This window comes from Vidua macroura, chromosome 3 (assembly GCF_024509145.1).
Source record: "Vidua macroura isolate BioBank_ID:100142 chromosome 3, ASM2450914v1, whole genome shotgun sequence".
NCBI lineage: Eukaryota > Metazoa > Chordata > Aves > Passeriformes > Viduidae > Vidua > Vidua macroura.
This window is the reverse complement of record NC_071573.1, coordinates 13,107,969-13,124,184: the sequence shown is the minus strand read 5'-3', so window position 1 is coordinate 13,124,184 and position 16,216 is coordinate 13,107,969. Positions and strand designations below refer to the sequence as shown.

At 38.3% G+C, this 16,216-nt stretch overlaps 1 protein-coding gene across 6 annotated transcripts in view; it reads left to right on the top strand.

Annotated features, from left to right (window-relative positions):
- BIRC6 (baculoviral IAP repeat containing 6) overlaps positions 1-16,216 on the top strand; it is a 173,445-nt gene that overhangs the window by 138,909 nt on the left and 18,320 nt on the right. For all 6 annotated transcript variants that reach the window (XM_053972189.1, XM_053972187.1, XM_053972191.1 and 3 more), the window contains exon 66: positions 12,366-12,576. In XM_053972189.1, coding sequence (XP_053828164.1) covers positions 12,366-12,576 — 211 coding nt within the window. The remainder of the gene's footprint in view (positions 1-12,365; positions 12,577-16,216) is intronic.

The following is a 16,216-nucleotide window of genomic DNA, read 5'->3' as shown; positions in this document are numbered from 1 at the left end:
AAGCAGAGAGAGATTTTTTTCACAGACCTTTATGCCTTGCACTCCACTGTATAATATGTCTTAAGTAAAAAGAAACTAAACCATGGTGTTTGCCTTCCTGCCTCCTGCAGATGAGTTTTCTTTCAGGAAGTACTGTTAGATGCTGATCCTTGATACAAGGATGTGTAGAAGCTAACAAATCATACATGAGATGCAGCTGGTGTTAGTTTCATTCCTGAGATTGGTTTCTGTATGCTTTTAATTGTTCACTTGAGAAATAAAAGGCCTGGACGTCGCCTTCAAAAGTGTCTGGGTTTGGCCATGTGTGTTCAGTGAAATTCCCTCTGCCAATAGACTGTCACCATCTTGTGGTGGCTGTTTAGTTTTGGGAAAACAGTGCAGGTCATTGTCCTGACTGTTTCAAGGCACAAGACAGTGAAGTTTAGTGTGGAGAGAGCCTGTCCTTAGGCTTTCCTGGGCCATTTATCTCATTGCTAAGGCTCAGGGGTGTTTCCCTTCATCAGTTGGAAGCCAACACTGGTAGCTGTATCCCTGCTCATAGGGGAAGCCTGGGAGTCTATAAGTAATGGATTGGTTTCCCCTCTGAGGGTAATTGGTAAAGGAGTTCAGCCAGCCCTTTAAAATTGGAGACACCACACTGCATCTTTCAAAATGTCCAGAATAAATATTGCCAGTCCTACCATTTTTCTTATTTTACTCTAGTTAGACAGTACATTTCAATAGGTTACATTTAGACTTGGTAATTATGGTTGGGAATATGAGTGGTGGGTGTGTGAAATAGATTGCTCTGCAGTGCCACATGCTACAAACACTCACAGATTTTACTAGAGGCGTTAGGAATTAATTGTAAAAATTATGCCTCGTTACCAACAGGCCCAGTCTTTTTTGAAAAGAGAATATTACTTCAGAGAAGAATGTAACACCAAACTGCATGTCCTACAGTTCCTACATAACAGAAATGTCCAGTGTGCTTTCTTCCTTTTTATTTAAATCTTGTGCCTTCCTGGTAAGATACAGTAACCACTAACAGGACACAAATGTTTTGAGGTACACAAGAGACCTCTGAAAGAACTGTAACACATTTTCAGTTTTTTGTGTTTCTCCATATTAGTGGTTTTCCCAATTAGTGGCAGCACAATTAGATAAGCTGCTAAAAATTTCCTGACTAAAGAAACTAACAATCCCTTTCTGTTCATGTGCAGAGCAGATTGCCAGGGTTTGTCATAGACATTTTTGCTTTGCTTTTCCTAAGAGCAAGCTCACTGTAATTTCAGGGAAGAGTTTTGTCAGCTGGGGTGTGTGGCTCAATATGCATTTGAAGAACTTACTGTGTTGAGGGCTGACTTTCATTTTCACCAGTTGAAAGTCTTATTTATTTACTCAACTGATAGGTTTTCATTTTCTGGACAGTAACAACCTTATTTGTCATTTATTTCTTTGGTGTTCTTTTTTCCTCTCATGTTTTTGAAAATAAAAGATGGCACTTTGCATATTGTTATGCAGACACTTCCCAATCAGAGTATTTCCTTTCTTACTATCCTCTGGGGGTATTCTTAGTCCTGAGTACAAATCCAAGGAAATGGATCCCTGTGGTTGAAGGAAGTAGTCTATGGCAAATTATTCCAACACAAAGTATAGTTTTTTATTGATGGGATTTGTATCTTCTTGTCCTCCCTAAATGACACCAAGATAATGCAACTTATTAACAAAAGAATATTGTATTTTATTTTGAGTTATTTTGTGTTGCTCTGCTGTAACATAATGGGGAATGATCCATTTTAATAAGAGGTGCAGGAACTTGCATGAGGTTGCAGGAAGGTGAAAATTTTCCTATTCCAGAAGTCTTAGAGATGATTCTTGCTATCATATATTAAATTGGTTGATATATTCACCACATAAGAGCTATTGGAACTCTAAGGCACTTTGAATATGAAGTAAATGCAAAGGGTTACCTTTCATTTAACTTAGACTCAAGGAAGCTGTAACTTTTCAGTGTGCTCTTTGTGTGTTTACTAAAAGCCCATCTTGGTATTTAAAGAACCAACTATTCTCTGAAAAATACACCGGAGTGATAAAAGTTCTGTTTTGCATATGCACAGTGGCTCTGCTAACTTGGCCAAGCAAAATAATTAGATATTGAATGCAGAATGAGATGCTTAAATAGTCTCCTTTTAATCCCCTGAGGACATAATCTTGTAGGTGTGCTCACACACACAGGAAAAATAAAGCACAGCAATTGCACATCCTTTCATTCCACTAACAGTCTTGGTATCCTCTGCTGACAGAGCAGAAGACCCAAATCTTGGCCTTTTTCCATCTGCTGAAGTAATGGTTTAAAAATGCTCCACAACTTCATTATCTAATTTTGAATTTCTGCATCTATTTCTGCATCATGTGCAATGAAATGGCAGGTTTCCATCTTATTTTCGATTCCTATCTTATTCTAAAATACTAGTGACTGTTTTATGGCCTGGAAGAGGTTATGCTGAGACTGAGGACCATTTCAAGGTGGCTGCTTGCCCACTCCTCTGCCAAAAATAGTGAAATCACTATTCCCTTCTCCATTGCAGGGATGATGAAAGCCAGTTTAACATTTATTTAAAAGTCCCGATCCACATTCTAAGGGTAGTGACGATACCTTTCCTTTCATCTCTGAGTAGTGCTGCACACTTAAAACACTTAAGATGACATGATAAGCATGCACTTCCTTATTTATTTTGAACTTATTTTTACTTTTTTTAATAAAGAGTTTGTCTGCAGAATATTTAAATCTTGTCTTTTTCTCTGCAGAAAATATTTTTTATTTTTCTAAGTGGAAGATGAATTTGACACTTCTAGCTTACCTTTATTATTATATTTATTTTAGTACATTGACCTCAAATATAAATCATTGGTTCTTTCTATCTTACTAAATGCCATAGTGGGTTGTATTAGCAATAAGTTTTTTTTCATCCCTTAACCAGGCAAACAACTTATTCTTATGCAGTCTCTGAATGCCTGTCTTTATATGTGTCTTTCTTCACATTTTTCTTTTTTTTTTAAATTATTTTTTCTTTTATTTATGCCTTTCTCTATATTGTTTTTCATTTGTTTCGTAATATAGAACATTCCTGGATCATTGATGCTTCCAACAACACCACTTGTTTTCTAGATTTCAATGCAAACATGATTTGGCTAGAGCTTTATGCTTTAATTTGGTTCCTCCACATTTTGTTGTTTTTAAGAACTGGTAATGGGTAAATCCAGCTTTTTGTCAGAGGAGAGATTATTAAAAGTTGCAGTGGGGTTGGATCCTGTGGCAGTTTATGCTTACTCTTCAGTACTTTGCTCACAGCCTTTCTACACTGATCACATAAATCCAATGAATACACAATTTTGCATTTTTAGATTTCATTAATTATTCTTGCTTGATGATGTATTCCCAAGCCCCATATAAGATTCCTCTGTGGACTCCAAGAAGAATCTCTCCATTACCTGACCACCTGTTCATGTTTGTTTGTAGTTCTGTTTAATGGCACAGAGTGATCCCTCGTGGATTCCATTATGAAGGACTAGAGTGTGGCAGTAAATACTAATATCTCAAAAACTGGGGATCGTGCATGGCTTTAGTAGTCACTTACGCTTTAAAAGCTCAGTTTGGTTTTCATGTCTTTTGTACTGTTTCGGTTTCTTTTTCCCATCCTTTCAAATGCAGGAAATTGTGTCTTGTTTATTGAACTGTACGTTTTGGCCTAATGAAATAATGCCTTGCGCTTTTTCTGGCAAAGGGTTTTTTCTGGATTCATGGATACATGTATGAAAAGTGTTGCTTGACTTGACTTGTAAACAGAACTTTCCTGAAAGTAGTCAATTCCACCAAAATGAAATGGTCTTTAAAAAATAAGCAAACCAGAAATGGTTAAGAGCACTAGTTTTGAGTGCTCATTAACTGCACTACGGATGACTGACCAACTTCCCTGAGCAGTGCATTTTGCCTAATTGAGCAGTTTTCCTTTCCTCTTGCAGTTACACTTTTTTTATCTAAGTTTCCTAGAACACACAGTAAGAGCAACGCCAAGACAGACCAAGGTTGTTAGGCTGCCACTTCATCACCAATAGTGGACAATAACAGGGAGAATGTAGAGATGGGGCTGACATGCAGATACTGCTTTGGTATTGTTAGTATGTTGCCAAGGGTGGTGTCCCCTCATTTATTAGCCCTTGATGGCCTGTTCTTACATCAATTTACCCAATTACTTTTGAACCTGTGATAGTATTTACTACCCTGACATTTAGTGTTAAGCTTTTCCAAACCTTAGAAGTGATGTATTGTGTAGTGTATATTCTTGTACAAATGGCACTATTTCTTCTAATGGTGTGCCCTTTCCTTTGAACATATTGATCAGTGCAATTCTGCACACTTTTTTTACCACTCATAATTTAAAAGCAATGTCTTTATGATACCCTTCATTAGTCACTGAGGCTGCAATGTCTTTATTTCATTTTAGATAGTGCAGCAGCTCATGTTCATTCTGTACCTTGCATTTAGTCACCCTTCTCTCTCTTTTCCAGGTCTGTCCTATCTCTTTGATAAAAGGGGGAAATGCACATGGTGTTGAAGTGATACAAATGATTGAATGCAGCCTCAGTAATTAATTTATAATTTATCATCAGCTTTTCTAACATTTGACCTGTTGTGTTTTGTTTTTTTTTTGACTGCTAATGGACTCAGTGCTGATATCAGAAGGACAAAATTTTCAAGTTGTAACTGAACAATAATAGTAATAATTTGGAGCATGACACTGTACCCATTAAATTCAGAGGCCCACCCTTTTTGTATTGTATTGTATTGTTCTTCTGCTCTGACATGGGCTTTATGACTCATGGCCTGTAAGGGTGCTTAACCCGTTTCTTGTGCTTCATCATTCCAGGGACAAATCTCTCCTGATGTCATTTTTCCTAATACTGAAAACAGTACTGTGAAAATGCTGGTGTTATTGCTATTTTAAAATAAGCGAAGAAAAAGTCAGGCTAATTAAATTACTACAAGACGAAATATTGATGTATTTGGAAAGCTTTTGTTTTATTTTTACCCAAAGGCTAATGTTTTCTTAGAGATCTGATTCTGAACTGCTCTGTGGGCAATCTCTTTTTCTATCAAAGCAGAGCAGAGCACAGCGTGTTAATTAAGCCTATTATAAAAGAGGCTTGCCCTGGGTTGATTCTGAAACAGAAAATCAAGAGGCAGCAGAGCATGACGTATTTGGAACCGACACTATTGCCTGCAGCAGGGACTGCATTCATAGATCATATGTTTGCAAAGATGCAGCAAATGGGGGCTGAAGAACGGCTCCAGTTTTTAAATATTTAGCAAAAGGGTGTGTGGCCCTGTTGGAAGGACAGAGTGCTTCACTCATGCTTGGCAGTATATGTGGCCACAAGACTTTCTTCTGAAGGTTGTAATTAAAAACACAAAACTAGTGTTTCCTTTGTGTGGTTTTTTTTTTTTTTTTTTTTGAATAGTGATGTTCACAGCAGCTGAGAGTCTTTAATATGATAATGAGATCCTGAAGTCTTTAATCTGATCATGGCTATGGGTGAATAACATACTGAGGCATAAAAAAATGTCCTCTCATTACAAAGCATGTTCTAGAAATGGTGTAGAATTGACAGAACTTTTGGATCTTACTTTTAATGTATTTGGAGGTTAAAAAGCATGAAGTAAAAAAAGAAAAATATAGTGTCAGGTGAATGTGGTTCTGTAGTCATGGTCTTAACATTGGTCTTAAACTTTAGTAAGTTGTGGGGTAATAAGAATGTCTTATTTTACTTTGAGCTTCTTAAGCTGATTATCCCACGTCTTTTGAACTTTATTACTATGAAAGAAAAAATAGGTCACTCAGAATACATAGATATTTTCTTGGGGTTTTTGCAGGGGAGACTTGGATACACTGTAGTAAATTTTGGGCATTTGTTCATGATATGAATAAAGCGGTTTTGTAATACAGGTACTCTACATAACTGGTGGTTATCTTTCACATTGCTTAAAACTGAGGCAGTATTAGATGGCTACTTCAGGATGAATATTTAACAAAACACAATTATTTATACTTCGCAGAAAGATGAAACATCTTACTGAAATAGATCCAAAACAAAATAAGAAATGAGATTTGGAGGAATCTCTAGGGTCACTGGAAGCTTTACCCCATGCAAGGAGGAGTCCTCCCTTATATTTCTGGGGTTTCCATATGGGTTCTCTCCCGAGCACATTTTTCTTTTCAGCTACTTCCTTTTAATTGATCATTCATTATCACCTCTCTCATATTTGCCGTGATAGATCTCTTTGAGAAAAGAAATAAAAGGACTGTAGTTTTGGAAGAGTTTCCAGTGGTGCCTTCTGCTGTGGCTGCCAGCACAACCTTCTTTCCTTCAACAAAGGCAGAGCATCAGTCATGTGTATTGGTCTGAAGTAAAATGAGATTGTACAGAAGAAAAATACTTCTGTGGGCCTCTAAAATAACTGAAATTCACTAAGTCCTTCAATAATGAGTGCAGAAAATGAGAAGTTATATGCAGGAGATAGACTGAGAGCAGATATATAGACAGCTTTTCTCAGAGCACAGAAGCAAGGAGGGTCTGCATCTGGCAGTGTCATAGCTGTAAAACTGGTAAAGGTGTTGATTTTTTTATTTTTTCTCGAGTGCCTGTTTGGGAGTTTTTTTACATCAAGTTTACGGGCTCCTTTGGGGTAGGAATGCCTAATACAGTCACAATGAGAATCACAGTGGGCAAGGCCTTGACATTAGATGCAAATCAATAAGAACTTTTCATCATTTTCTTACAAGTTATTTTTCTGTAATTGTTTCTTTAATTTGCTGTAAAGTATCAAGATCTTTTTATATAATGGATATGCTATATTAATAGTTTGCTTCATTTAGAATAAATATGCATATTCTTTGCAATGGAAATGATCTTATTCATAGGCAGTTAAGTTGAACTGAGGATGTTAAATCAAATGCAAAAAAATTTATTGCTGTTCAGTACTGTCTATTTAATGGGCCATTAGGCATGGCTCTTCTTTGTTTGAATATTGTATAATATTAAAAGAAATCAAAGGAGTATTAGACTCAATTGTGTCATTGTCTTGCTGCAGATATATATATGAAATTTAAGGTGATACCTTGATCCTGCCTCATATGCTTTTTTCATTATATTAAGGTTTTAATTGCATATGGCTAGTCTTAGATATTTGTAAGAAATAGATCTATATTAGTGATGAACAAATAGATTTGTGGAAAGCAATTGAAATGTTCTGAAATCACATGTGATCTTTAAATGTTAATCAGTTGCTTCCCAGGAATAAGTAGGAATAGGTTAAAAGTTCTCAAAAATGCCTTAACATCCCATGATGTTTAGGCATGTGAAAGACTGCAGTTTTCAAAGGACAGGATGCTCAGCAGTTTGTGGAACCCAAGACTTCTTAACACAACTTCAGTCGTACTCCTTTCCACACAAATCAGACTGATTGTTGCTAGCATATAAGGGAGATTTAGTTTAATGAAATCTCTATTTTTTTACCTATTTAGCCTTCATTCAGCATCTAAGCTGCAAATATTGTGGCAAGAGACTAGCTGAATTCTCCTAAACCATGAGATGCTTTCCAGATGTTTGTCATCCCTACCTATCTTAGCAAATGGCAGTGACCTTGCTGAGGTTTCTGCTTTTCACAAGTGCAACAGAATAAATTTAGACTTGAGGTACTTTTTTGATGTGAACTGTGAGTAAATATGTATGCTGCCTGTTGCCCCTGAACCTCCTTGCTAATTATCAGGGACAGTAAGACACTGACCCATTTTTTGGGTATGTCCACTCATAATTGCCTAATTAATAAAACAAAGGTGGTGATAAAAAAGCTACTGTTAACAGTTAAGTGTGGTACCACTGGTATTCCAGCCTTTAAGAGCACTGCTGTCATCATCTGGCCACCCACCCATGGTGCTGTTGCCCTGCTGTTCTCTGTCACCTCCTGCCCTGCTCTGTCACCCTGGGCTGTCACAGCTGCCTCTGGGCCCCAGCGAGGGGCCGAGGTGGTGTCCTGCAGCTGCCTGCTCATGCTCCAGGTTCAACTGCAGGTTTTAGCCTGTGCTCTGCTTCTTGCTCTGCTGGTTGACCTGGTTAACTGCTGGTATAGCCAGAAGGTGAGACCTTGGTGTGTATTTACTCAGTGCAGTTTGAGAATCCCATGGCAGGCTGTGGGGGAAGGTGGTACAGAAGCCAGTTCCCAGCTCTGGTTTTGGAGCCTTCTCTGAAGCACCACCTTGTCTCTAGGCAGACCTATCCTGACAGCCCTGGTTAAGGAGGACAAGGAAGCAGGATAAAACCTGAGTGCAAATCCCTGCCCTGAGTCTAGAAATGAAATAATTTAATCTTCTCTTTTGGTGTAAGTACGTGTCGTATAATAATAATTTGAAGAAGTGCTCAGGAAACCCAGCAGAAGTTCAGGTGGGCTCTCTGGGGCAGCAGTTCTGTTCAAGAGTCAGCAGGGGGGAGCTTCTGAACAGGTCTGTGGTGCTGGGAGCTGAATTCTTCTCAGCACTTCACTGACCCACGGAATCAGGGAGCACCAACAGCACAAAAAAGGACAGATGTGACAGACACCACATCTGGTGGGAGCCTGACAGCCAGGACAGCCTGAGTGTACTCAGTACAGGAGACTGAGCACCCCAAACTGAGCTCTGTGTAAAAGCTATCTGTCATTACTGAGTGACTGTTTTGTCCTTGAGATAACAGAGACTCCTGGATAAATATCCATCTGTCATTTTTACAAAGCCAAGAATTTTAATGTCCCATTTTCATTTTCTTAGGAATGCTGTGTATTTGCAGTTTGGTGTGCTTACAGGCATGCCCATATAAATCAAGGCTGTTGGTGCCTTCTTACACAACAGAAGTACCCATAAAAAAGATTCTGACATATTAAATATGTCATAATGGTATTCAAATTATAGGTCTGGTATAAGCTGAAGTATTTGTTTCTGTTTCATGGTGTGTTGGAGTTTTTTTTTCCTATAAGAAAAGCTATCATATTTAATTCAGGTAAAGTGTTATGATACACCTTCATTGCTCAATTGAGTCAGACAAAAAAAGCTGGGTATGTTCCCAAGGGAGAGCATACTTTGAAGAATGCAGTGGTTTGCTTTTAACACGTGTTCTTCACTGAAGTTTATATTTGCTTGAAATTCAAATTGTTGTCATCTTAGTTGGCCAGATACCTGTATGTGAGGACAGTAGTCCAAAAGCTCCATTGCTTTTATTTGATGGAGATAGGCTTTTTTAATTTGCAGGTTTGTATTTTATGTTTTAATTCATGTTTGTAGTATTTCAGTTCCCTTAAGGACTTTGTTGCATGATCGAAATTTTTTTATTATAAACCTGTGTAATGTATATTTATGAAACACATAATGATATCTGAAGGAAAAATCCAATTCAGAAATCCCAACTAAATGTGCTGCAAACACTAAAAGCAGCAAGGACAGTGATGGAGTGTGAGTGGCACAGCCTGAACTGAAGTTCTACTTGGAATGCTGCTGGATGTGTTAAGCCTCTCTCAGTCCAGAAAATTGCTGTTGGGACATCTGTAGCTGCAGCTGGTCACACCAGAAAGAGGTGGACAGGTTAGGAAAGAGTAGATCTGGGCCAGGGGTGTAATATATAAAAGAGTATCCTGTTGTCCTAGTGGCTTAAACATAGTGTCTTAAAAATTACATAGAGCTCAACAAACGGCTCAAGTCTTCTTCACCTCTTTCAGAAAGCAGAGCTGTATCTGCACTAAGCATACACTGTAATCAGTTTGGCATTCTTTCAACTGAAAGCAAAGTAGGCACAAGACGTAGGTGAACTGCCAGATAAAGATAATAAACAGTAATTTGCCAATTCTGGGTTCTTTCAAGCAAGTTTTTCTGATATTTATCTAGGTATCCAGTCTTGATGAACATTTTGGGGATTTAGATTGGGGATGGAAGGGAGTTGAGGCATTTGGGCAGAAAAATACACTTGCATGAATCAAAATTCTTAGTAAATATAATAAAGGAGAAAAATAGCATAAAACACATAATGGTACCAAAACTTGAGTTTCACAGAGTCTGGCATTAAGGTAAAAGAAATTAGTAGTTGTTCCCTAAAAGGTTGTTTAAATTGAATCCAAGTGAATGCATTTCATTTGTTTCACATGGGAACTATCACAAAGCAATGCAAGTGAGTTGGATCTGCTAAAACCAGAAATCTCTCCCATCTCTCTGGAAAACATTCCCACTTTAAAGTTATGTCAGTTCAGTTCCCTTCATGACGGTAATTTTGAACTTAACTATCCATTTAGCAAAGGAGAGGGCAAGCCAGCATTGAAGGATTGGAAATTATGTATTCTGGTCTCATGAAAATTTCATCGATAAGATAAATAAATAAAAGGTTTCCGGAGTGAAATGCTGTGCTTATCTAAGAGGTCATATCTCTCCCTCCCTCACCATCCTCATAATAAACAGCTATTGATTAAATTGAGGAGCCACTTGGTCTTTAGTGCTACAGGTGGGAGGTGGCCAGGGCTTCACTATGGTAGGATATATTTTATGCTTGCCTTTTTTTAACCGCCTTGCTTTCCTTTTCTCTTTTTTTTTTTTTTTTTTTTTTCCTTTTTTTTGTGTGTGTGTGGTTTTGGGGTTTTTTTTAATCCACACATCATCAGATCTATATGTGTTTATTTTTACATTTTTACATGTTGTGGAGATTTTTTTGTGGGCAACCATTCTTCACTAGCAACTGAGCATAAAAAATGGAGGCATATATATATATAAATGTATATGTAAAGGTAAGAATCAGCAGTTAATTGAAACTGGTTTTCTTAATGCCAGTGCTGAAATTCAGTTTGCTTTAGATATATGGAGTATTTTGACATGGGTTATTTTTAGAGCCATGATACCAGGCCTGGCAGATTAGTATTTTGTTTTGGTGAATTTTCTTCCTATTCAACAGCACTTCACCCAGTTAAGAGTTTGTGCCATTGCAATAGATTCAAAAGACAAAAAGCAAGCTATTGATCAAAGAACTCCTGGCAGAGATAAATCCAGCCTTAAACCTGCATAAACTGGCTTGTTGAATTTAGCTTGGCTATTTATACTGTCCCATCATGCTGTATTTAGAGCTAAGGGTTTGGTGACAGGAGTTGAAAGTCTGTGATCTGCTTTAGCTTGGAGGATGAGATGTGCTAAATGAAACATTAAAGAGTTCTTCTGTGCTTTGTTCTGGCCTAATGCAAGTTGTCAGGGGCTTTTTGTTGTCTGGCATTTTTTGCTGGAAAAAGAATAAATATATTTTATCATAAACTCAGTTATTTGTGAATACTTTAAACTAGATCAAATATTTTCTGCAGTTAGGTTAAAAATAGCATGTCCTAGGGGCAGAGGAAGCAGCTGTGTTAAAGTATCTGCCTATTGCTACATTTTCAGGATTTCTATTAATGATACAAAGTCAGTTGAAATGACATCCATTACATATTTGTCCAAACAAGTGGAGAAGAAAAATAAACAATGTGGTGCTAGAGAATCCATTAGAATTATGTATCTTTGCCTGTCTTCCTAATCAGAGGAGCTGATATCTATATTCTAGCCACAGTTACTTCTGTAACACATATATATCACACTGAAAAGCACTAAGACAGTGAGGTTTGCCTGCCTAATATATGTTCTTACTCATCTTTACTGTTTTGTGGTTTACGTATATGCAGATAAAATTTGCATGCTCTGAAGGATACATAATGGTTTTTAAAACAATCCTTTCTTCATGAAAAGAAGCAAAACTGGACTTCTACTGAGTAGATAACTTCGTTCATTTAAGAACCACAAATATTTTTGCAATAATGCAGAGAAATTTTCCCAAAGAAGATGATTGTAAATAAAGTGGGTGATGTGAAAGTCTTTATACATGCTTATGCTGTTAGATTCAGCAAATGCTACTCTGCTACGCCATAGCTTACAATTTTTCCTCCATAGATTTTTGTTTACTGTTACTGTCAGCATACAGTTTGAGCGAGGATTCTATATTAAGGTACTGGAAATGAATATAGCATGTGGTAATCCTGTTCCATACCTTGTTAGCACTTTTGTCCTCTTGTGTCTTTCGTTAACCTTTGTTTTTCAGGTATCTTGTAAATTTCTTTCTTTACAGGTCCATTACAACACAAATTTAAAGTGACAATTACAAAATACTGTATTTTATCATTACATTTCTTTAGTATTTTAATAATTACTAAAATCTAGCTTTTCTATTTGAAACATCCACACTAGCAGTGACAGGGTCTCCAGTATTAGTAATTTTGGCAAACTGCTTGTCTCTTGTAGTTTTGGATATGGCTCGACACGTTCCCCTGTACCGAGCTCTGCTGGAATTGCTCCGTGCTATTGCCTCTTGCACGTCGATGGTGCCATTACTTCTTCCTCTGTCGGGAGAAAGTAGCGAAGAGGAGGAAGAGCAGCTGGAGTCACAAGCTTCTGTTGGGACCTTGTTGGCCAAAATGAAGACCTGTGTAGATACCTATACCAACAGACTAAGGTAAGCACTTCTGTCAGCCCTGCCCTTTGTTTAAACTGTATTGTGTGGTCGTGCTTTAGGAATGGTACTCCCCAGTTTAGTGCTCCCACTGAGACACTGCAAACCACGCTGCCCCTTGCTGGCTCCTACCTTCCCCTCCCCCTGTAGTGGGCTGGAGAGGAGAATTGGAGGCCCAAAAGGTAAAAATCACAGGATGAGATAAGAGCAATTTACTGGAAGCAGCAATGAGATAAGAGAGCAAACGGCAACAAACAATACTATTAACAAAAGTGTATAAAAGAGAGAGTGATTATTCACATGCAGAAATGCTCATCACAGAGCTCAACCCAACTGCAGCTACACCACCCTGACCCCTCCCTCCAGCTGGGAACAGACATTATCCAGCTGCTCCCTCCAGTATGGAACTGGCACCAGCCAACTGCTCCTTCCACCACACTTATTGACCAGAAGGAACTCCTTCTTCCCAGAGGAGAGTCCCTTTCCCCTGCCCCAGCAATGATCTGAGGTGGTGTACAGTAACCTCTAGATCCTGGCCGTGCCCTCTCCTGGATACTGCAAAAATTAACCCTGTTCTGGCTGGAACAAGACATGTGCTTTTACTTATTATGAATGTAGCAGTGAAAGGAGATTGAATTCTGTCTATTTCCCTGAATGGATGTGGCCATCTAGAGTGAGAATATACCATCTGTTTGATCTAGATTTGTGTTTGTACATATCTGTCTGGTTTACTATACTATTTACAGGGAATGGTTTTGGTATGACAGACATAAGGTGGTAGATTTGCATAGTCTTGTCATTTCATTGATAACTATCAATGTTGCAGTACAAATTTTAATTTCTTTATCTTAATAATTTTCTGCTTCCAGTAATTGGTTTCTTGATTCTCTTTACTTGCTTCCAATTTAAAGACAGCTTCTTAAGAAATAATAACCTGTCCTTCTCTGCAAAATTTAATGCTGTCCCTAAGCATATGCTGAAACATCATAGGAAGAAGGTAAACAAAATATCAGGAAAAGATGTGTGGAGAATGTTGTTTCTCGCACTATTGACTCGGAATATTTACCAACCATTACCTGAGAGACTTTTTGAGAAAGAATCTCATTAGTGGGAACTCTTTCTAGTAGCTCCTGATGAACTGGATTTTACCCATCAATTTCTCCAATCCCTTTGGACTGAGGCTGCAGCTCTTGCTTATCAAGCATGTAAGGTACCTGTAGTGGGATACTTTTTTTGCTAGTGTAGTGCAAAAAAAACAGAACTGGGAAGGACAAAACACAGTTCTTTATGTTGGATACCCACCTAAAAAAGTCATCTTGTGCTTGCTGGCAATATTATCTATATATCTCATAGTATATGTAATCTTCTTAAAAGAGGAAAGATATTTGGCTTTTGTATAATCCATTTCCAATACCTGTGTAAGTAATTCTCCACCAGAATTGCTGTTTTTTCTTTGTTAATCTGGTCATCCATTAGCCTCAGATTTAATGGTCATGGAAACCTGTATCTTCTCATGTCACTTCCCCAGGCTGAAGCCTAAGAAGTTTCTTTGTGAGAGTTGCACACAACTACTGTTCATAAGCTCTTTTCTATTTCAGAAACTAAATACAGTATGAGTAGTTCTTCAGTGCCAGCTTAGGATCTGGAAGCAAAGAAGAATTCTAGAGTCACAGTTGTTTTAATATTTAATAATTTAATAATTTAATAATTTTAATGTTACATGGATTTGATAAGAATTCTGTGGTTGGTTCTTTGTGCATTATCTGTACAATTTTCTTGTATTACTTTGTTATACCAGCACAAAAGGGAAGCTTGTCTTTTACTGGGTGGTTTAAGCATAGTGCTGTTTGTCTTTGAAGCAGTGTATAGACAAGGATGAACATCAACAGCCTGGACAGCGTGGAGTCACTGGGGTGGAAGGCTTGGATTCTGGCACACCTTCAGCTAAATTCTCAGCATTTTAGTTGAAGGTGTGCCAGAAATATAAGCAAGTATTGGCATGAATTTCTTAAATGGGACAATCTGCTGTTCCTTTTAGGTCAAATTGGCAGAACAACAACCCAAAATTATGGGTTCTAGTTTCAAAGGCAAAACATCACATCCTCTGGGCAGCAGACTTGCATGTCTGCCAGATGTCATCTCCATGTTGGACTGGGAGTGTCCACTTTATTCCAGAATTGAAGAGGAACTGTTTGGGTTTGGACTTCAGTTAGCATTGAATTTCCTTTACTTTCAAAGGCCACAATATTCTGTCAGAAAATTGGGAAATTTCTGGATAATGGAGAAGACATTTAGGGATGAGATGATTTCTCATGACTGTCTGAATGCTAGGGAGTCAAAGCCATCAGTGACTGGAGAGCAGTCAGGCTGGTGTAATGAGTTGCCATGAGGGCTGAGTTTGAGACATGAGCTTGCTGTGGTGGCTGAGCCCTTTGCTGCAGGGAGCTGCTGATATGTGGCAAAGCAGGTTCATTAGAACCAACATCTGCTGGGTGAGCTTCATGGCAAATGGTTATTCTGGCAAAATGAGATGGTGGCTCATTTGTGTGATGTGTTGTCTAGCAAGCTTACCTCTAAAATTCCTAACTATGCTTCATGGGGATGCTGGACTGCAACCAGCTGGGCTTGAGGCATTTTCTGTGCTATGGCTTTTCACTGTCTTCACTGCTCTTTTGGAAAACTTTTATGTGAAAGAGTGCATTTTTCAAACAGAAGATATTTTCTTTAGAACTGGGCCCCAAGAATCAAGGCCTAATTTCTTTTAATTTATTTTTCTTTAAAAAACAATGATCAGTTCCTTCTGCTGCATGCTGAAACTCACATTTTGAGTTGATGGTTGTCTGCAGAGAGCAGTCCTGCAGCCTCTGGTTTGGAATGCTTCCACTTGATGTCTGTAAAGAGTGCTTCAAGCCCCAAGGGGGGGTAGGTGGAGCCATCTGGGAGAAGATTACCAACTTTCACCAGTGGTCATTTGCACAGTCCCTTGCCTATTTTGCCTGATTTCAGGAGGTTTGTTTAAAAAAATGTGAATTTCTGGAAGGAATAAATGTGGAGTCCATGAGGGCTGTGGCTGCAAATCCAGGGTAGTTTTATCCCAAGAGAGTGAGCCCAGACTAAGACTAAGCAGCACAGTGCTGTAAGCACTGTCCCTGTGGTGCACAGGGGCTGGATGGTTCATTGGCTGTGCTCTGTGACTGCTTTGATAAGGGTATCACTCTGTATCACCACATCTACCTCCAAGTACCAGGCATGGGTGAGTAAGTATTAGTATTGACTTTGAAAATTAAAGTTGCCTTGGAAGTGTATAATTCATTATTCATTTAGCACAGCATAAAGAGAAGGCTGTCATCTCTAGCACAAGCTAAATTAATGGCTTAAATTATTAGCATGTACACTGCTGTCTCTTCTAGCAAATATATTAGTGACTGTCAGCCATTTAAATATGGGTTGGCATTTTCTCTGCTTTTTCTTCAGTGGCTGAAAAACTGTATGGGGAAGTTTCTGTGTCTGAATTTAATATTTGGCTCCTCCTCCAATCTGGAAGTCATAACATCTAGATAAAGGTTTTTCCTATATTAAAGCTCAGGAGTTTGTTAAACTGCTAGTTATCTGCATACACAAATTTCTGTGCAGGCTGATAGGA